At 46.1% G+C, this 21,527-nt stretch overlaps 1 protein-coding gene across 2 annotated transcripts in view; it reads left to right on the top strand.

Moving 5' to 3' along the window:
- Positions 1-21,527, top strand: part of LOC146786075 (major facilitator superfamily domain-containing protein 8-like) — a 166,157-nt gene that overhangs the window by 123,527 nt on the left and 21,103 nt on the right. For both annotated transcript variants that reach the window (XM_085635507.1, XM_085635509.1), the window contains one exon: positions 9,259-9,381. In XM_085635507.1, the coding sequence (XP_085491633.1) occupies positions 9,259-9,381 (123 nt within the window). The remainder of the gene's footprint in view (positions 1-9,258; positions 9,382-21,527) is intronic.

Below are 21,527 nucleotides of genomic sequence, written 5' to 3'. Positions count from 1 at the left end.
TTTAAAATAATAAAGTAGCCTTAGACTGTAAAGGGAAATACTTGCAAGGTCTTATTTACTTTCCACACGATTCATTCATTTGGTCTTCTGCAGTAGCCCAGGGATTAGAGGTATTGATCTCCAGGAGAAGTGCCTTGCTGAGTACATCTTCTGCCATGGAGACCAGCTGAGTGAATGCAGCAGATGGCCCTTCTCCCAGAGCCATAAAAGCATTTGTGTGCCAAAGCTTGTGCTTTCATGCACTTAACTTGACAATAAAGCAAGAATAACAATTAAATTCTGTTCTTCAGCCTTACCCCATCAAAAATATCTCTATTTCTGAGCTTTTACAGTCAAACAGAGAAGGGTGAGGAGAAACTCAGCGAGAGGAGGAGAAACAGGCATTTTAGAGAAGGAAGCAGCATAAAAGGGACATAGCTAGAAAACACATGCATTCTCCTGGAATACTAAATGGAAAAGAAAAAAGTGGTTCCCTAAATATGAGCAGTAGAAGGACAGAAGACAGCCAATCAACAGAATCATAAAGATGCTGTGCTTCAGGGGAGGGACAAACGCAAGAAGAGCAAGGGAAGCCTTGGATAAAGAACCAAGCACCTGAGAGTGGCAATAAAGCCAACCAATGATAAGTAATGGCCGGCCTCTAGGCCCACTTTCAGTGTACAATAGGTATCTCGTAACCAGACAGCTTTTGCTGGTGGCAGACGAGACCTAACAATAGGTTTACACCGTTTTGTTTAACTTTCTGATGCCACGCCTGCTTATAGCAATCTGATGAATGTTCTCTTCTATTGGCATTTGTATAGTACTTTCCTATTCCTTGTGAGGCCTTATGGGGTTGAGTAAGAAGCTATTCCCTTGTTATATATGGTTGGAAGACTATCGGTTGATGTGTAGTCCTTCAGGAGTATCTTTTTGTGTTGTGAATGAGGCTCTAAAATTGGGTTCTGATCAGGTCGCAGCAGACATACAACAGTTCATTGCACTGAGTTCAAATGCAAAAGACTATATGAGTTATACCATTGAAATACTTTATACAAACCTGTGCCCCTCTTCTCACCCAGAAGCAGCGAGGGATAGAACAGAAACATGACCCAAGTAAATCACAAACTTTACTCGTAGATTGCCCTCTGTGGTCTACCAAGAAACACAAACCAAATAAATCACCAACACCAATAGAAGACTATTTATTGGAGTCTATTAAAAATCAAAACACACTGTACCTGATACTATTGGATTATAGACTGAAGTCTTTTCTTTTAGGCAGGATACTTGCATGTGGGGCAAAGTATTTTACATATTTGGAAGGTATCTTTGTAGGTCTGCAGTTGTTTCAGCTTTCAATATTAAATTACTGGAGCCTTCATCAGGACTATCATAAGTAGTAGTAATAACTTTATTTAAGATAAAAGCCATAAAGGGATTATAATCAATCCATAAAATCACATTAAAACAGATCAATATAATCATCAGATTAAAACCTCTTCAAAACCATTACATAATAAAATTTAAACATATGATATTTAATCTCAAGATTCAAGCTTAATACAGGTGTCATCTCACAAACCATATGATACAACCCTAGGACAGATTGAAGTAGTATCAAAACCAATTCATTCATTCCCTGATAAGGTATAAAAATACCAAACCACTCAATCATGTTACGGGAGTTGCTTGATGACCTAAAAATATGTATATCCCCTCTAATAAAATATACTGGGGCAGATCGCATTTACATTATACGATTACTCAACCAGATTTATTCAGTATCCTTAGCCATGAAGCATAAGGCGTTAACTCGTAAGTCCCATGCCCAGAATAAACAAGCATTGGCATAGCCAATAGGTCTCGCCTTTGGGACCTTTATAAGTGTTTAGCCATGCAACACTTGATGTTGTTGCACCAAGGATATTGTGCTGGATAACTAAACACTTATAAGGTCCCTAAGGCGAGACCTATTGGCTATGCCAATGCTTGTTGCAATTGTCACTCCGAGTGGGAAGGGATGCCCAGACATGGGTTCCGTGCTCTCCATGCCACTGGAATCAAGCTATCCTGGCTGAAGAGGGGTGAAACCCCGAAACCGGTCCTAGGATGCTTGTTTCCAGTCCAGGGAGGACCTGGCTTGGCAGTTTGGGCTGGACTGTACCCACGAGGCACAGGGTCAAGACTGATTTGCATATGGCTGGGTTCAAACTGGAACGGCATGGTGAGCAAAAAACGATGGATTTAGGCCCAGATCTCTGTACTGGGGTGAATGTATGACATGTTCTGTATTCTGTCCATCAACTGTTGTTTTTGCAAATGTACTATCTCCCATGACACCCGTGCGTGCCCGCCTGCACGTAGCTGTGTCACATGGGCTCACTAGCTCACGCTTTCGCTTCCCATCACTTGCACCTGTTGCTTCCCACGATCCCTCTGACGCCCTGCGCCTGCTGCATTGTACATCAGGTTAAACATTGCTGAATGATGAACCGGCTTCGAGGTGTGCCTGGCAGTGCTGGGGCGGGGACTTCCTCCCCCTCCCCTTCTGACAGATGAGCACCGCTGCCTCGTGGGAAGAACGCCTCACCCGTGCCCCTTCCAATCTGCAGTGAAAATGAGCAGAAACGCATGAAGCCTCCCAGGGGATTGTTCTCTGGAAACAGTTGTGCCACTCAAGCCCCTGCTCTCCATCCATGGAGTGATCATCTTCACTATTCATTTATTGTTACAAACTAACAATACAATATAATGTACACATCATTTACATCGCGGGTATCCAGTTTTTATTACATTGCATATCAGTATGAAAATACAGGGTAAAAAGAAAAACCCTTCTATAATAGAGGGGGGAAAAGTATAACACAAGTCCTAGAGATTTAACAACCGGAGAAGTGTGCGCTGTCCTTCCTCTAGGGTCGTTTCCTTCCAGAGGCAGTGGCCTCGCGAGACTCTGGCCGAGCTTCCTTTTCTAAGACTACCAGTGGAAGCGCCCCCTAATGCTTCATATGTCTCTCTTCAAAAAGAAACGCCTCGAGCATCCTCCTCTCGAGTTTGTTGGGGGGCCGGGCGGGGGGCGCAAGGGGAGAGCTAGGAAAATTGATAAACTGAGAGGCAGTTTATGGAAGAAAACCCAGGGATGGGCTAAAGAGGTAGAGTGCTTTACTAGGAAATGAAGCTGTTTTGATTGATTCGTTCTTTGTATGAATGAGATTTGAAGTTTTTAACGTCGTTTTGTTTATGGATTTATTCTAGATTAAGTGGGATTTATATAAGTATTTATATTGCTAATGTATTAATGTAACGATTTGATGCTTTTATCGCAATTGTGGATCTCAATATAAAAATAAAGTTTGCTTGCAAGGGGCAGAGTAGAAAGATGTGTCTGAAGGAGTGTTACGAACACTCACAGCAAGGGGACAGGGCTTGCTCAGCCCGGCCTTTCCCTCTATCTATTAAAGCAGCCAATGTAAAGGTGCCCAACCAGAACATGGGGTGCAGCCTACTCATTGCGGGGGGTCACTTCTCTCCCAGATATGATTCTTCACCACAGTCCAGCTCCCCACCCCCACAAGCATTAGTGGCCATTTAACTGGAAAAGGTGTTTTCATATAGCAGCCCTTTGTTTCTCCCAGTAGGCCATCGTTAGCATCTCTGTTGGAAGCTTACACACCGCATAAGCAACAAATAGCCCAAGTAAGGATGCAGCTCCAGCTTACAGAACTGGGGAATATTGGAGGGAAAATAACCTCTATGATCTGAGCTTTTGAAACCCTGTCAGAGGGACTGAGCTAAAGTCTGACCCGAGACAATAGTGACTTGAGGTGGAGAAGTGTGGCTCACTGGTTAGAGGAGGCAGACCTGGAAGCAGAGGTCAGCCTGGGACCAGGGTTCAGTTCCCGGCTCGGCTGGGTCTTGAGTCCATAAAATGTCCATGGACTTGATAATTCTTGCTCCAGTGCATACTCGATTCATGGGTTCACACTCTGCGACTCTGGGCAATAGCTTGCTTAATCTCCACAATGGCCCCTCGTGGCGGGATGCCTGGCTTTCACCTTGCGGATGCCCTGCCGGGTTATCTCACAGGGGAATACCAGGACGGGTTCCCTAAGCAAGCGCTTAGAGACCGCTTGGTGATTTGCGCTATATAAATTCCTGCACATTTACATTTACATTTACCAGATTGCCACTCAGGGCTAGTGGCAACGTCAACTGGACTACTAAGAATACACTCTGTAGTGGGCTGACCCCACATGTTCAGGTGATGAAGTAGACGTAGCCGAGATGATTTTATGTAGTTTACTGAGTCCATAAGTAGAAGTTACAGCAAGATAGAACATGCCCCACCAGGAGCAGTCTCCTAGCTGCTCAGCCCATCTTCCCAATTGTCTCCCACACACACAGGCAACCTGGCATTCCACTCACACTAACATTCTACGTGGAACACTCACACTGCCTGAGCAACTAGGTACAGGAAGAAAGGGAACATATTAACATGACCTGAGGATACTACACATCCTCTCCCTTTTACACTGAATATTAAAAGGACCCAAACTAAAATGAAAACAACTATACACAGAAATATACAAAAGATGAAAACAGTCCATAAACCCAGGGACGCATGGTGAAATACATCACGAGAGGGAAAACAGACACACTACAAAATATGAAAACAGTCCATAAACCCAGGGATGCATGGTGAAATACATCGAGAGGGAAAACAGACAGACTAAGGAGGAAAGAAGGATGAAATGATAGAAAAACACACTAACACCATCCTCCTCCTTTAATAGTGAACAAAGAAAATGTAAGAAGAGAAATAAGAACTCGCATACAACAAGTGAGCATGACACATGTGACAGAAGAAAAGGGTAAACTTAACCCAGACTAGAATACAATGGGTGGAACAATACCCAAGGAAGTACTCCTCACGTGAGGAGACTGTGGCGAAAACACCATACGCCACCCCTCATGTGAGGGACACTGTGGGACTAAAACCCAAGTGAAAAAAAACAAAACAATGTTTGGGACTGACACCCAAATGTACAGATAACATCACATGGGAATAACCCCCAAGGACTTGTGCAGCATGGGAATACAGATGCAGCACAGTGTGGCATCACAAGAGGACTTACCCACACACATGACAACGTACAAGGAAGTGAAGGGACTGACAACCAACACCAAAAATAACAAAGATGGGACTAACACCCCCTTTAAACTAAGTAAATAGGACTCAGACCCATTACTACTGACATAGGTGGGACAATAACCCCCTATAAACTGCGTAAATGGAAAAACACCCCATAACTCTACAACAAGCGGGTTGACCACGAAGGTGTGGAGACTAATAACAAGGAAATGGGGCTGAAACCCATCCCAAAAATAAATAACTGTGAACGTGGGCCCATGGGATCAAACCCACTCCCATCCCAAGGCAGGGATAAAATATCTGAAACATGGGGACATGGGACTAAAACCCACTCCCATGGGACTAAAACCCACTCCGATCCCAATGTTTGGGATAAAATATATGGAACTAGTGGACATGGGACTGAGAACCCACTCCCATCCCAGGCAGGGATGCAATATCTGAAATGAGAGAACATGGGACTGAAACCCACTCCCATGCCAACAAAACCTCCATGAGGAACGCATTTAGCGATGTTGACATACTGCAATAACACACTGTAAATACATACATGTCAATTGCCTGTGAAAAGAAAACATTGTAGCCTTACATCTTATAGATAAGGACAACAAACTTGTAATAAATCATTGACAATGGTGTGCCTGCCACCGCAATGAGGTAGACAGGCACTCAAATAATTTAAAATAAGCACTGTAAGCCTAAAACATGCATGTAGATTAGCCAAAGTCATAGGTGTGCCTGTCACCGCGATGATAGGCAGGCGTGGCGTGAAACATTATTTGAAGACGTGAAGGAAAGTACTCTGCAACAGATATAATGCCAACATAAACAGAGTGCTTGGCTGCAGAACAAAGTACACTGCAGCAGGAAGCATGCCCATAGAAGATGGAGAAGAAACGTGGCAGTAAATAAACAACTCACCGCAGGAATGAAAGCCACAATCCGATGAAGGGTGTCCGGTGACATGCAAAGAAAAAAAACAATTCCCTAACATTGTGCTTGAAGAGGCGCATTAAAGACAAATGCCAATGTCGAGTGTCCAGTGAGTTGTGTTGAAAGACTCACATACCGAACAATGAATAAAAGCGGCAGACACTTGAGGAAAACGAAACTACATCCATGTTGAGAAACGTGGTCTTCAAATTGCGATGATGCAGAAAGGAACTCAACCATGATCATGAACTTTTCCGACTGAACAATGGTTGGCAGGTAATGAAAGGGCACTATCAACCTTCAATAACACGGGAAGATAGCCTGGATCCGCCAACAGCAAGATGGCGAGACGCACAGGAGACGTATGCCGAGTGGCTCACGGCGCGCTCTTGCTGCTAAACGTCCAACATCAGCATAGATATCCAGAAATACCCAAGACTTCATAGAAGCCTCAGGAAAAGCTCCGCGCGGCATCAAAAACAAGGTGAGATGCGCGAGCCAATTTAGAATTTTTAAACTAAGCGCAACTGTCATCACAAACAGTCCTTGCAGCAAAGTATGAAAACCATAAAGTGTAGTAATAAAATCAATCTTTTATCACAATATCATTCTCCTCCTCTGCCCTAAGTTTGACGAGGCGATATAAATGAATGACAAACGTTTCAAGTATAAAATCACCAGTTCGCTAAATTTGTCAGGCACAGGTAAATCTCGCACCATCAAGAACTTCGCACTAGGGCAAAAGCACATGCAGACACTGAATACCTTGGTTTCATAGGCGCAGTAAGCATTACTTGTTGCTGCCTTGACGTTGATTGTGGCAAAATGGAACCAAGTAGAAATGTAGGTTTTACTGCGATACATAGGCATCTTTGATGATGAAATAGCGTTTGATGAAAATGCATAGATGACATCTCAGCACGTTAGGGCTCGCATTGTCCGTTGTAGAGGACACTGGTGGGGCTGCAAGACGTGCATGACTGGTTTCTTTAGCTTGAGTTCCATGACACTTGTTACTCTTTGTTTCAAACTCCTTACAACTTAAGTCCATCAGCTTTATCTTAGGTCCTCTTACTTGGCACGTTGAGTTGAATAAAATCCCATGTAGATCGTTGCCATAAATGTAGTGGGCTGGCCCCACATGTTCAGGTGATGAAGTAGACGTAGCCGAGATGATTTTATGTAGTTTATTGAGTCCATAAGTAGAAGTTACAGCAAGATAGAACATGCCCCACCAGGAGTAACCTCCTAGCTGCTCAGCCCATCTTCCCAACTGTGTCCCACACACACAGGCACCCAAGCATTCCATTCACGCTAACATTCTACGCGGAACACTCACACTGGCTGAGCAGCTAGGTACAGGAAGAAAGGGAACATATTAACATGACCTGAGGATTCTACACACTCCTTTGTCCCATAAATAATGTCTGCAGCTGGATTGAAATGAAACAATGTAAACAGCATGGCTCTCAGCATGGCAACAGATCCTAGGCCAGGATCACTGGGGAGGCCTCCTTGGGGTGTTGGGCCATGTACCATCAGATGGTTGTGCAGTAGTAGTTTTACTTGTCGGAATCTGGAAGTCTTCTGGATACAGAAAAAGTACCTCCTAAATATTCATTAAATGGAACAACCCCCATTTTGCCCTCACCTATCCCACATCTCCGTTTCAAATATTAGCTTTGTCCCATACTCTTGACTTTAACTCCTTAGCTGCTGAAGCTTTTCCTGCCCAGCACTGAGCCATTTGTTTAATGTTTGGCCCATGCTTAAGCCTACAGAACTTTTTTTCCACAAACATTATCCATGCGAAAGTTGCATCCCTTTTATCCACCCCTGCCCCCCGAACGTGCTGGAGATTCGAACGTACCCAGAGTATTCTGCTAAAGACATCGAAAAAAGACCAAAATAACAAAATTCTGGTTTGTTTTTGAAATATTGGAAAACATGGCTATTCAAGAAAGCATATTTTTTTCTGAAATTAGCATCAACTAAAGTTTGCTGTGATAAAATCACTAATTACCCAGCCTTCAGAAACGACAACAAAAATTACCACAGTGTTTGCATTTTCCTAAGTGATAGTCTGTTTTCTTCTATTTTAAATTAAAAAAAAAAAATAGTTTCAACCAACTTGTAGTTTGTGATGGAAACGTGTTTGAAACCCATGGTTGAAGCCGGAAACCTACATGTTTCTGAAACCTAGGCAAAATTCCAAATTCAGCAAGGATTCATATATGTAGATCGCTGATGGATTACCCAAAGAAACTAGTTGTTGAAATAAAGAATAATGAAAAAATATAGAATTAGCTAAGTGTTTTTATATGTAATTTTCTGCCCTGATGGATGATTTATAAAAGTAATATACCATTACATCTGTAAGATGTTTCATGTGGCAGAGATATGTACTGTTTGTGTACTCTGAGCCAACAACGGAACTGCAGATTATGATGGTTTTTCATTGTGTATCGACTATGCTTCAATTCATATGGTAAAATTAAATGAAAAATGGGTATGAAAAAAGCCTATGCATTTTAAAATGTAACAAGAATAAAGAGTTTAGGGAAAGTGGTGATTTGTACAACTCTGAATTTGGAGTTACCATGGCTATCATTTTAATCACAAGCCATTTTGCAAAATGTTTTCTTACTTGTACACTGGCTTATATTTAGAGTAAAAAATGGAGAACTATTTAATGATGATAACAAATCTTCTTCTAGTGTGTGTTTCCACCCTTCTGCTAAAAATGATACCTCACTTGTGTGTGATCTAGCATCATCCTCCAGGGAAGGGCTATGGGTGCATTTTGTTCTGTGTGATCAACTGCCTCCCTGCATGACTAGGCCAGAGTGGTGTTCTGTATTTTTGCCTTCCCATAGATAAGGTCTTTGTCTCTCTGGTTACTTTGACGACATGGGGCCTGATTTCAATCTAGGCGGATGGGTTACTCTGTCCCAACGGTGACTGATATTCTGTCCTCCAAAATATTAATCCCAATATATTTTATGGGATTTATATTTTGGCGGACGGGATATCTGTCACCGATGGGACGGAGTAACCCATCTGCCAAGAACGAACCAGGCCCATAAACAGAATATGCATATCGTAGATAACTACTTTTGTCCTGATAGTAGCAAAGTGAATGGAGGAATGAACTGATGTTTATTGATATTGTTTTTTCCCATTTGTTACAGGCACTTTTGCTATTTTACTGACTGAGTTCATAGTTGGGGTGTTCCTGCAGGTTTTGGGACTCCCATTTGTTGCTGTCTCCCAAGTATCCCTCTTCTCAAAAGTCACATCAGAAAAAACACAAGGTGAGTTTCTTATCTTCAATATTTTGTACATTTTTTTGTTCTGATTCCTGTTCTTTCTTCCCTAGTTTAGTTTTTTTTGTATGTTCCTTTACTTCTCTATATCTCTTATTTTACTCTTCTATTTCTTGTTTCTCTCATTTCTTTTTTAAAATCTTTTTCAGTGCTCTCTGCTAAATAATTTCTCTCATTCCCTGTTCTTTCCCTTGTTCTTTATCATGTTTTGTCTTTTGCTCCTGTTCTTTTCTCCATTTCATTGTATGTTTCAGTTTACTTTTAATTTTGGCTCTCAATCTTTTTCTCCCACTATTTTATTCTCTCCCCCACACAGGTTTTTCACCTATCAGCCCTTTCTCTTGTGCTTCATTATTTTACAATTCTCCCCTTTGCCTCTCTCCTTTTGTTCTTTTTTCCTTTTGAATTTGTATTTCTTCCATTGCCTGTTTTCTTTATTCCCACGTGTTGCATTTGTTTTCATTGTTTGGCATTTCTCCAACAGTGCCCCTAATTAAACCATTACGTTACAGCTGCTCAATAACCCTCTCTTAACATCCGCATTATGCCATTTAAACCTTATCAGCTCATAATCCCAGTTCTCAAAGTTTCTGAGCACTGCTCTTGAGATTTTGATCAGGTAAGATACTGCTGCAATCACTCTGTGAACTGTAGAGCATTCTAAATGAACGATGTTCCCTTTCAACACAGTTGCTCTTTCTTTGTTCTGCTCTAGTAGCTATTTGCACAGTTAAACTCTTTCCAAATATCAAGCAGTTCCACATTTTCCGTAACGTCCATAAGGGCGGGTTGTCGTACCTGGTTCACTTGCCAAGTTGAGGTGGTGCCAGGATTACTAGGTTTTTGCCTGCAGAAGCGTTGTTAGGGCATCACTTTGGACAATGCAAAATGACCACTTTTGAACTCTTTCTTGAAATACTAGAGGAATGTTTAATTTTCCCTAAAATATTTCAGAACTGGCGTTAGAATAGTAAATAAAGCTGCTTGGGGAAACTTGCACTTTCATAATAATCTAGTTTTAGCGTTAGAACAGTAAATTTGACCTTTGAGTGCCCGCCACACCCATTGCTGCCCTGAAGGTGCAACACATGGCAAGAAACTCACGCCTAGTCAACAATCCATGTAAAACGCAGTTCATGTCCCCCAGCCCATATGATCAGGGCTCTCATGTACTTTTTAGTAACACTCATGATCCCCCACAGAAGTTTCTGTTGTCAACATTGGGTACCTTGTTTCTTGAATAGTCATTCCTTTTATCGCCTTATGTCCTATACATCAACAGGTACCTCCACACCAGCCTTCTTGCGGTGCATTAGGACTCCAGAAGCAATTCCATATAGTCACTCCTCTTCTATAGGTAGAATAAGTGACTGAATAGAACTGTTCCCTCCAATTCTTAGTTACTTTCTATGCCTCGCCTTGGCAAGCCATAAAATCTGATATCTCGTTAGATAACAGTGGACTCTGTTGAGCCGAGCTTCAAGCCTCTGGCATTTCACATTAGGAACTTAACTCAGGTCCCCATGATCATGTGTAAGTAACATTGGCTGTAGCTTTTTATCTCTCGGTCAGCTTCCCGGTTCCCTATTTGCTTTTATTGTATGACAGGACACTTCTCACATGCCTGTGAATGGCTCCGGCTCAACCCTACTCTGCGGAGTGTGTGATTGACTTCTGAGTTGATAACTCTCAATGCAAGCTCCCACCCCAGGTAATCGCTCTCTAACAATAACGTGTGTGATGCTCACCAACACAATACACACAGTACACCGGGGGGTGTACTCTATGCCCCAATCACTATCCCATTAACGTTTTGAACCATTAAAATTTAAACTGTTTCAATAAGATCAAATTTCCTAATCAATCCACGGGAGGGTGGATGCATCTGAGGGAGCGTGCCCTTCCATCCCCAGTAGCCTCAGGGTCAGGTCACCCACCCTCCAAGTTAATACCCACCCAGCGGTCCCTCCCTTAGGTGTTATGGTGATTCAAGGGATACTCATGTACTCAGTTGTTTAACCCCTGCACTGTTCTCTTAGGACCTGTGCATAGTCAGTTGTGCACTGTCACTCCAACCCCGATTACCTTGTATCTGTGATTGTGTCAATTTCCTGCTCCCCATGGCCATCATCGTTAGTGTTCTGTTGGGGATTCAGACTCACCCCTGTTAGGTTTCCATTTCATCCTCCTAATGTCCTTCCCTGAGCTACTTTGGTAAATTTAAGCCAAGCTTCTGCTCTTCGGGCTCTGCCTCTGAATCATTGCTTATTTGAATATCAGTGAACTAACTTCGCCCATCTCCCTCTTTGATCTCTTTTCCCTCACACAGGGCTCCTTTGTGAATGTTTTTTGTCCCTCCAGGGTTTTCTGCCATGTTGCCAAGGCTCCCTTTGCCTGCCAGCCATGTTCAGCCAACCCCACACTTCTTGTGGAATGTGAAGGGAGATTGATTCTCATTTTAATAGTACTCAGTGATTGGTCAGATACTACAGCATAACTTTTGTGCCCTTGGTTTTCAGTTATTCTTGTGCTTTTCGGAAGGTCTTCCTTGGTTTTTGACTTTCCAGGTGTAATCTAGAAAGATTATCACATGTCCTTCGAACTGAGTGTCATCATGTTTATGTGCCACAATGTTATGTCTGTCTTGAAAGTTTGAAACTCTCTAATATTTCTCTCGGTGGTAGAGTTCAGTCCCAGGACGTGCCCCAAATCAGCATCTGAAAGACAATTAGTTATGGATTCCTCACCTTAGAATTACCCCCAAGCGACAGACTGGATCCGGAGAATTTTTTCCTCAGCAGTACCTCTGCGCGTCGATAGGTGGCGTTGGTCGACTCCACGTTCATCGTTGGCGTCGTGGTCGCCGGAACGACATTGCTGTATCTACTTAGACGCTGCCCTCGCGCGCTGACGTCCGTTCCTTTTTTTTTTTTTTTTTTACCCGACATCCAGCGCAGATCCGGAGTGAGTGGTACCTCGAGTCACTTTTCTACTCCATTTTTGCGACTTTTGTCCACACCTTTTTTGAATCGATCGACTCCTGGTGCACGGAGGGTTGTCATGTCGGACCGGCTTCAAGGCTTGCGACTCCTGTCGCAAATTGATGTCAATCACGGACCCGCACCTGGTGTGCCTTTAGTGCCTGGAGTGCGACCAGGACCCGAAGTTGTGCTCCAACTGCCGGCCATGAACCCAAAGTCTTTGCAGGAGCGGTCCTGAAAGCATCTTGAGGCACGGCAGTCCGCTCAGCGCCGTTCAAGGTCCCGGTCGAGAGGGAGGTCGCGGGACCGGTCGCGGAGCCACCACCACTCGTCATTAAAGTCTTTTTTCTTCTGGTAAGTCGAAGCACAAGAAAAAGGCGAAGAAGCATTGTCGTTCTTCCCGTCCGTCGGCCGATGTGGGAAGTGGAATTTAGTCGTTCGGCTCCGCCCGCGGAGCCTGTTGGGTTAACTCTGGGCGTCCCTCCCTTTCCGGTAGCCGAAGTGACACCTGCCCAGCTTCGAAGCCTTTACGAGGCCTTCCATTCCATCTCTGGTTAGCCCGACTCCTCCGGCGCGCACTCTGGCCCCGTGGACTCGGTTGGGGGCCTTCAATGTCGGCGGCGCCGACTCCCGTGCCGTAGGGCCCCCAAGGATCCAGGCCTGGATCCGGATTGGCGCCGGTCGACCTCGTGACACCTCCTCCAGTGCCCAATCCAGTGACAACACCACTGCCGCTTCCGACGCAGTTTGTGTCCCCAGCCGGCATCGACTCCGGCCTCCTCCTCGATGAGGACACGGAGCCGGACCGACATCGCCCGACGTTGGGACCAGCGCTGACCGGTACTTTTGTACCCCTGTTCTCCCCTGATGTTTCCTACTGCCCTGAGTAGCTAACAGGAGAGGGTGAGGAGGACTGGAAGGGGTCTGTGGACCCTGTTGCAGACCAGTTGGAGGAACCAGACTGGAGAAAGAAGTTGAGTGAGGCAAGTGGACTGGATACCTCATCAGACCTTGGCATGCTATCTCCCCCTACCTTGGCTACAGAGGAGTGTGCATCTTACGTAGTGGTGTTAAGTAGGGCAGCCGAGGCCTTAAACCTCAAGCTTCCTATGGTGGCAGTCAGGACTAGCCTCTGACAGAGTTGCTTCAACCATCAGCGGCCTCTTCAGAACCCTTCCTACCGTTCAATGATGCCCTTACGGACATCCTTTTGGGCACTTGGTCCAAGCCCAATACAGGGGCTCCTGTGTACAGGATGATTGCTCAACGCCACTGCCCGGCCACGGGCGACCCCATTTTTCCCTCTTCCCATCCTACCCCTGAGAGCTTGGTAGTCCAAGCCTCAACGTCCAAAGGCGCATTCCCTAACACACCGCCTGATAGGGAATCCAAAAAGCTGGACCACCTTGAGAAGAAGATGTTTTCTTCCTTCAGCTTGGGACTGCGGTCGGTGAACACCGCATGTCTATTGGGCCGTTACACCCACTCGTGTGGGACATGTTTGCGCAGGTGCTGCCACAGTGCCCGGAGAAGGCCGGGGCCGTGCTCTTCCGTGCTGTTGCCGAAGGGAGAGACACAGCGAAGTTCACCATCCGGTGTGGGCTGGACACCTCCGACTCACTGGGCATGACGATTTCCACTTCAGTAGCACTGAGACGCTACGCCTGGTTGAGGTCCTCTGGCTTTTTGGGGGATGTCCAAGCAACGCTTTTGGACATGCCCTTTGATGGCCGTTGCCCGTTTGGCGACAAGGCAGACAACGCGCTCGAGCTCTTTAGGGATTCTAGGGCTTTGGCCAGATCCATAGGCCTTACTTCCACCTCCCGCCCAGCATAGTCTGCTTTTTGCCCCTTTCGTTGCCTACGGAAGTGGTGCCCCGTCACGTTCCGCCCAGAGCCACAGGCCTGCGCAAGCTGTCCAGCCTCTGCAAGGCTGAAGATCCCACTGCCGTGAGTCGGGGGCCAACGGGCGGGCCATCCTCCTGCGCCTCCTCTGCAGCAGCCTCCAAACCCTCCTAGTCCAACCTTTCAGGCCCATCAATCGCCAGTGGGCAGCAGGATTCGCCATCACCTCCCCCACTGGGTCAACATCACGTTGGACAGGTGGGTTTTGCAGATAGTCCGAAGGGGCTACTCCCTCCTCTTCAAAACTACCCCTCCATCCATGCCACCTCAATTCCATCGCATGTTGGAGGATCACCTGGCCCTTCTCCAACAAGAAGTTATGGCTCTCTTGGCCAAGGGAGCCATCGAGCGCGTTGGTCGTGGTTGTTATTCCCACTACTTTTTGGTGCCCAAGAAGGACAAGGGGCTGCGTCCTATCTTGGATCTCAGGGACGTCAACCACTTTCTCTGGAAGTAGAAGTTCAAGATGTTGACACTGGCTCAGGTCCGGTCTGCTCTCGACCCTGGAGACTGGATGGTAGCGTTGGACTTGCAGGACGCTTATTTTCACATCCCCGTCCTGCCGGCCCACTGGCGTTACCTCTGGTTCATGAGCATTTTCGGATTACCGTGCTCCCCTTTGGCCTTACCAGCGCCCCTCGGGTGTTCATGAATGTGATGGCGGTGGTCACAGTTCATATGCGCAGATCAGGGGTTCCAGTCTTCCCCTATCTCGACGACTGGCTGTTAAAGGCGGGCTTGCCCCAGGCTGTCGTCTCCCACCTCCAGACTACGGCCGACCTCCTGCATTCGCTGGGGTTCACCATTAATGTGCCAAACTCACACCTGATTACCTCTCAGAAGCTCCGTTTCATCAGAGTGGTTCTGGACACAGGGTGGTTTCGGGCTTATCCTCCCGAACAGCGAGTCAGGGATATTCGGGCTATGATTCTGATCTTTCAGCCTCTATCCCAGGTTTGGGTCAGAATGACCCTGAGGCTACTGGGCCTCATGGCCTCCTGCGTCCTGCTAGTGGACTATGCCAGGTGGCATATGCCGGCTCTGCAGTGGGACCTGAAGTTCCAGTGGGCACAGCATCGGGGGAATCTTTCCGATTGTGTCCGGATCTCGGAGGGCACTGCATGCCAATTGCAGTGGTGGCTAGCAAACTGGGATTGGGTCGACTGCAGATTGACTGACTGACTGAATATTTATATAGCGCACTATTGCCGAGGTGTCTTGACGCTGAGATGTGTGCAAACTGAAAACAGCTCAACAGATTTAAAGTTGGGAGAAAAGCCAAGTTTTTGTTTTTCCTGAAGAGCGTCCTACTGGACTGTAGGCGTAGCTGTACGGGGAGGGAGTTCCACAATCTGGCCACTTGGAATTAGAAGCCCTTTCCTCCCCACCTTACTCTTATAATCTTGGGGAGGTGTACCAGTCCAGTATTAGTGGACCTTAGGCAGCGTAGTGGCACATATCTGGGAAATAATGATTGTAAATCCACCGCACTTCCTCCATATAAGGCCTTATGTACTAGACAGAGAGCCTTAAAATCCACCCTCCGTCGTACTGGAAGCCAGTGAAGCTGCTTTATACTGGTAGACGTAGGATGGTGTTTGGGTATATCAAGCAATACTCGTGCTGCCACAGTTTGGAGTGATTTAAGTTTAGAAAACTGTCTTGCACCTGCTCCCAGGTATAGAGCGTTGCAATAGTGTACTCTTGACAGAACTAGAGCTCCAACCACCATTTTCCGCAGAGAGAAAGGGATGAAAGGAAGGATCTTACGCAGGACTTTCAGCGTAAAAAAGCAAGCTGAGGACACTTGGTTTATCTGTGGGGCGAGCATTAGATCTTTGTCGATCAGGAAGCTTAGATTCCTAGCCTTGGACCCCGGAGCAGAGCATGTTCCGGCTTCAGGGGGCCACTATAGTTGGCTCCAAACCGAAGGTTTCTGACCGAACTCTACAACCTCGGTTTTTTCCGTGTTAAGTTTTAGGAAATTGGTGTTCATCCAGGCCATAAGTGCTGAAAGGCAGTTGCGGAACCGTTCAGATCCCTCTCCCTTCCCCAACGAGAGTTCACAGTAGTGACAGATGCATCACTTCTGGGGTGAGGCGGCCACTTGGGAGAGGCGGAGATCAGAGGCCTCTGGTCTCCGGCGGCGTCGGTGCTCCATATCAACCTTCTGGAAATCCCTGGATCTCGGAAGGTGATCCGGACCCCTGTTCACTGCAGTCAGTGGAGCAGGGCCGGGACGCAGATGATATCCGCTGGTTGAGATAGGCACATAGTGCCTTGGCTCGGGCATTCTTCGCAACCATCACTTGCAGTGACGCAGCGTTAGACCTACCATGCGCGTGCCTCTGCTGAGGCAGCACGTGCCCCGCATATGTGGCGTGCCTGCGAGACCCTGAAGGGGAGCGCACCAAGCCTCGCGACTTCTGCGGAGGCTATGGCACGGTCAGCGTTCACACCATATAGGTGCTGGGATTGTTGTAAGAAGAGCACCCCTCTATGCACACTGGACAATTGAACAGGATGTGTGCAAGCAAGTAGAAAAAGATTCTCCATATGTTATTAATTTCATTTAAACTCGACCAAGTAAAGAAGGAAGGTAAGGTGGAAACCTTGAGAAACAAAGTTGATATGAAAAATTACATGAAAATGCAAAGATTAAATAAAAATGGAAAGAAAAGAGAGATGGAAAGGACGTTATGTATTGAAAGCAAACTGAAGTTGGCATTGTAAAAAATATTAAAAGGTACTAACTCGGAGAGAAATAAAGAAACCGACATAAATACAAAACAATAGAAAGAAGGAAAAAAAAAAGGAATTAAAAAATGGAATGCAGAAGAAAAAAAATTCTGACTTCTTCCTGAGCTGACCTTTTGTCCCCTTTCTCCTTGTGAATCGCATTAAGTGTCTTAGATGGCTATAGCCGTCCATAACCTTTTTACAAATGTTTACATATGAACCTGGAAGTGCAGTGTCATGCGACGCGCTCCCTGGGCTTTGCTTGTGGTTGAACTGTGTGCTTAGAATTCCTGGGAGCTTAATTTGGAAATCGATTCTTGACGCTCTGTCGCGCTTATGCACGTACACAACTATTTTGTTATTTGCTGTAAATTTCAACAACCCCGAAAGTGTGTTAAACACATGAAAGGCAGGCTCCCCCAGCTGAGTGAAACATGGCCATGCCCTATCAGCGTACCGGCCCCGCCTTGTAATGTTTTGGCTGTGCTGATGGTGGATTTAGGAGGTCTGCTGGCCTCACCCACTTTGTTCCCATCCCTAGTGGCTGTCACGTTTACACTGACAAAGAGAAGTCTCCCTGACCACATAAATAAAGTTTCCCTTGACACTTCTCCTACTTGTAATGAGCATGCAGAGTGTAGGGAAAATTGCTTTGTTGGAGTGGTTTTTATTGACTTTAAGTTTGATAGTGCACTATATTGCGGAAGGCAATAACCTCTTACCCAACACTTAACAGCGTAATTAAGTTATTTTTACTTCTACTTCACAAGAAGATAATAACATGACATAGTAACTCCAAATTGTGAGTTAAACTATCACCAGCAATAAATAACCTGTGGCGTCTAAGTTTAGAAATGAAATTTGAAATCCCACATGTTGATGTTCATAAGTTAGACTGGCACCAGGACGGCCTTTATAAATTTTCATTCATCTATCCATTCATTTAGGCAAAGTGGTGCAAGCTGATCGGTGTAGGACTAGCCCACCTGCAATGGCGGGCCTTTGGAGACATACGGAGTCCTCAACCCCAAACCCATATCTCTGTCCTTTCTTGGTCTCTATCGGGCTATGGTTAAAGTCGACTTTCAGGCAGCATGGCTCATTCGGTTAAACCTTGTCAGTGTTTCATCTTCCCTTCCCACGTCAATGTGCCATTTTCCTTTCCGAGATTAGTAAATTGAGTATCAGTAAATGGGGTTTGTGTGTACCGTGCTTGAAAGAAGCAGAAATGAGGTCTACTGCACTACAAAAACAGCTTATTGTCAAATGCAGTGTCGCGTCGCTTGCCCTGCAATGATCACCACCACGCAGTAAGTGTGATTATTCTTTATTCTTGTACAGTTAGGCAGCTAGCATGTTGCGCGTCCGCTCCTCCTCATCACTTCCTGTAGACTGCCCCTATGCCTCCCCCTGACCGGAACTGGTGTCCGGTGACCTGCCCTGGGCCTTGTCCTCTCCCAGGTCCTAGTGTCCACTCCTCAGGACACTACATCTCCCCCCTTTGTCACAAAGACGTGACGACAGTAGCACTAGTTAGTGATCAGAAATAGGACAGTTGGTGAGGTATAGTCTGTCGCAAGATATGGTGGTATGGATGGATGTGACAAATGAGATGCTACCCAGAGCGGCATCTCACATTTCTTCTATTAGTCTCTTTGGTCTCATGATGTCTCTTCTCGGCCTCGTCACAAGTCCTTGGCCTTCCTTTGGCCTGGTGCCTTCTGCTGCACCTGTTCCGTGGCACTCCCGGTTTGTCGTCTCTTCGATGCCTGTCACTGGCTCTTTTCCTTTTCCTCTTTTAGACCTTTGAAATGTGAGCTGTTTCTTGTTATACGTTGGCGGTCTGATTCTGCTGTGATCATTGTTCCTTTTACTTTTGTTATCGTCGACGGGTCTTGGGCGAATAGGCTGTCCGATTTGCGTTGTTGTCTCTGTCGTACTACTACAGTGTCTCCTTCATGGAGATGTGATCTGGTGGCGTGTCGTCTGCTATCAGCATATTCTTTCATTTTTCTCTTTGCCGCCTCATATTTTGCTGCCACGCTCTCGTGCCCTGACACTGTCGGTCCTTCTACCTGCGGCAGCCTCGTTCGGCTTGTCCTCCCTAGTACCATCTCCGCCGGGCATTTCCCTGTAGACCCATGGGGCGTGTTTCTGTAGTCTCTCAGTATTTGGCATAGTGCTTGGCCCAGGGAAATCTGTGACAGCTTCGCCCTCTGGACTGCCTTCTTGATGTTTCCCATGAATCTTTCGACCATGCCATTTGCTTGCGGCCATAGTAGTGTTATCTTTCTACACCGTATTTGCTCCGTCCATCACCACCCCCTTTTGTACCACTGTATTCCAAGGTAGGCCATGAACCTTCGGAATTCCTCTCCTGAGAACGGAATACCATTATCAGTTTTCAGTGTTTCTGGCGAGCCCCACGCTGCGAATATGTCATCCAGAACAGGTAGGGTTGCTGCTGCTGATGTCGAGGAGACTTGTCTCACAATCAGGAATCTGGAGTATTCATCTATTATGACCAGTAGGTAAATTCCCGCGTCTAGAGGTCCAAAGAAATCTGCAGCCATTGTTGTCCATACAGCCCTTGGCAGTTCCGACATGTGCAGTGGTTCCTGTCTTGCTGGCGGACCTGTTGTTTGACAGAGGTGACAGGCCGCGATCGTATCTTCGACTAGACGATCTAAACCGGGGAACCACACTTTTTCTCTCAGCAGCTTCTTTGTCGCCACAATGCCCCTGTGTGACTCGTGTGCAATGCTAACCACTTGGCGCCGTATTGAGCTTGGAATGACTATCCTGGTGCCCCGCATTACTATTCCACTATTTGTCTCTGATAGCTCCCCGCTTATCTTCTGTAAAGCCAGCATCTCCTCCTTGTTACTCCTCCCTTCCATGTGCAGTTGTTGTTGACATGTCTCCACCTTTGTTGTCTCATCGTTTCTCTGGCCGCTCGTAGAGTGTCATCTTCTTCAGTTTCTCTCTCTATTTCTGCTAGAGTTACTGGTGCAGGCGTGCTTTACTTTAGCACGAAGTTTAAGTATTCTTCTGCCATTGAGGCCTTTTTTTCTGCATGCGGTAGTGGATGCTGTGACATGTAGTCTGCTGGATTGTGTTCTTTCCCTGGTTTGTGGACAATTTTGAAATCGTAGTCCATTAATCTGATGCTCCAGCGCTCAATGCGGGGCGGCATCTTTGCCGCTGGGTTGCCGTAAATTGTTACTAGTGCTTGGTGGTCTGTGATGATGGTGAACAGCTTCCCGTACACAAACATGTGGTAATGCTCGCATGCCCATACCACCGCTAAGCTTTCTTTCTCCGGCTGTGAGTATGCCTTCTCAATGTCTGTCAGGCTTTTGCTGGCGTATGAAACAATCTTCCTTGGTGACTCCTTTCCTGGCAGGTGTTGTGCTAGTATTGCTCCTAGCCCCACTGGGCTGGCATCGACCGTCAGCTTGGTGCAGAGCAGAGGGTCGAAGTATGCGTGGTGCTCCACAGTCATCACTGCCTTCCGTATTTCTTCGAACGCTTCATTGCATTGTTGAGACCAGACAAACTTCTGGCCTTGTTTTGTTAGTTCTCTCAGCGGCGTGCTCACCGTAGCAAAGTCTTGTATGTATCTGGCACAGTAGCTTGCCAGGCCTAGGAATGATCTTATTTCTGCCACATCTGACGGTGGCTTGGTGTTCTTCAGCGTCTCCACTTTGCTGGGATCAGGCCTCATCCCCTTTGTCGAGAATATGTGCCCGAAGAATATCAGTTCTGTTCTCCCTAGCTCGCACTTTTCTCCATTCACTGTTAGCCCGGCCTGCTCCACCTGTTTGCACACTTACCGTAGGGCGCCATCATGTTCTTCGTCCGATTTCCCAAATACTAGGATGTCGTCACTGTAGTTGAAACTGTTGTGCACTGGTCGTATCACCTGTCTTATTGTCTCCTGAAATATTTCAGCGGCTGACGAGATACCAAAACTGAGCCTTTTGTATCTGAATAGTCCTAGGTGTGTGGAGAACGTCGTTATGTACCTTGACTGGGGGTCCAGTTCTAGTTGGTGATATCCTTTGCACAGATCTAGCTTTGAGAATCGGCATGCCCCTGTCAGATGGCTGATCATGTCGTTCAGATGAGGTCCCGGATGACGTTCCCTCGATACTGTGGTATTCGGTATTCTCATGTCCACACAGATCCGTATTTTGGACGTGTTCTTCTTCGGGACCGCCACAATCGGTGACACCCATGGTGTCGGGCCGTCTGCAGGCTCAATTATGTCTTGTTGTAGTAGGTTGTTTATTTCTTCTTCCACTTGCGGTTGTAGATGAATAGGCACTCTCCTGTGATGCTGTGCCACTGGTCTCACAGCTTCATTTATATGTAGGGTGATCTGTTTGTCTTTTAGTTTCCCCAGACCTTTCAGTATTCCTTGATACTATTGCAGTATGTTGCCTTTTTCTGCCATGTGATACGTCATAGCCAACAGCCCCATGACTTGTGCTGTGACGTTGCCCAG

Source organism: Triturus cristatus, chromosome 11 (assembly GCF_964204655.1).
Source record: "Triturus cristatus chromosome 11, aTriCri1.1, whole genome shotgun sequence".
Lineage (NCBI taxonomy): Eukaryota > Metazoa > Chordata > Amphibia > Caudata > Salamandridae > Triturus > Triturus cristatus.
This window is presented reverse-complemented; position numbering and strand designations above follow the sequence as displayed.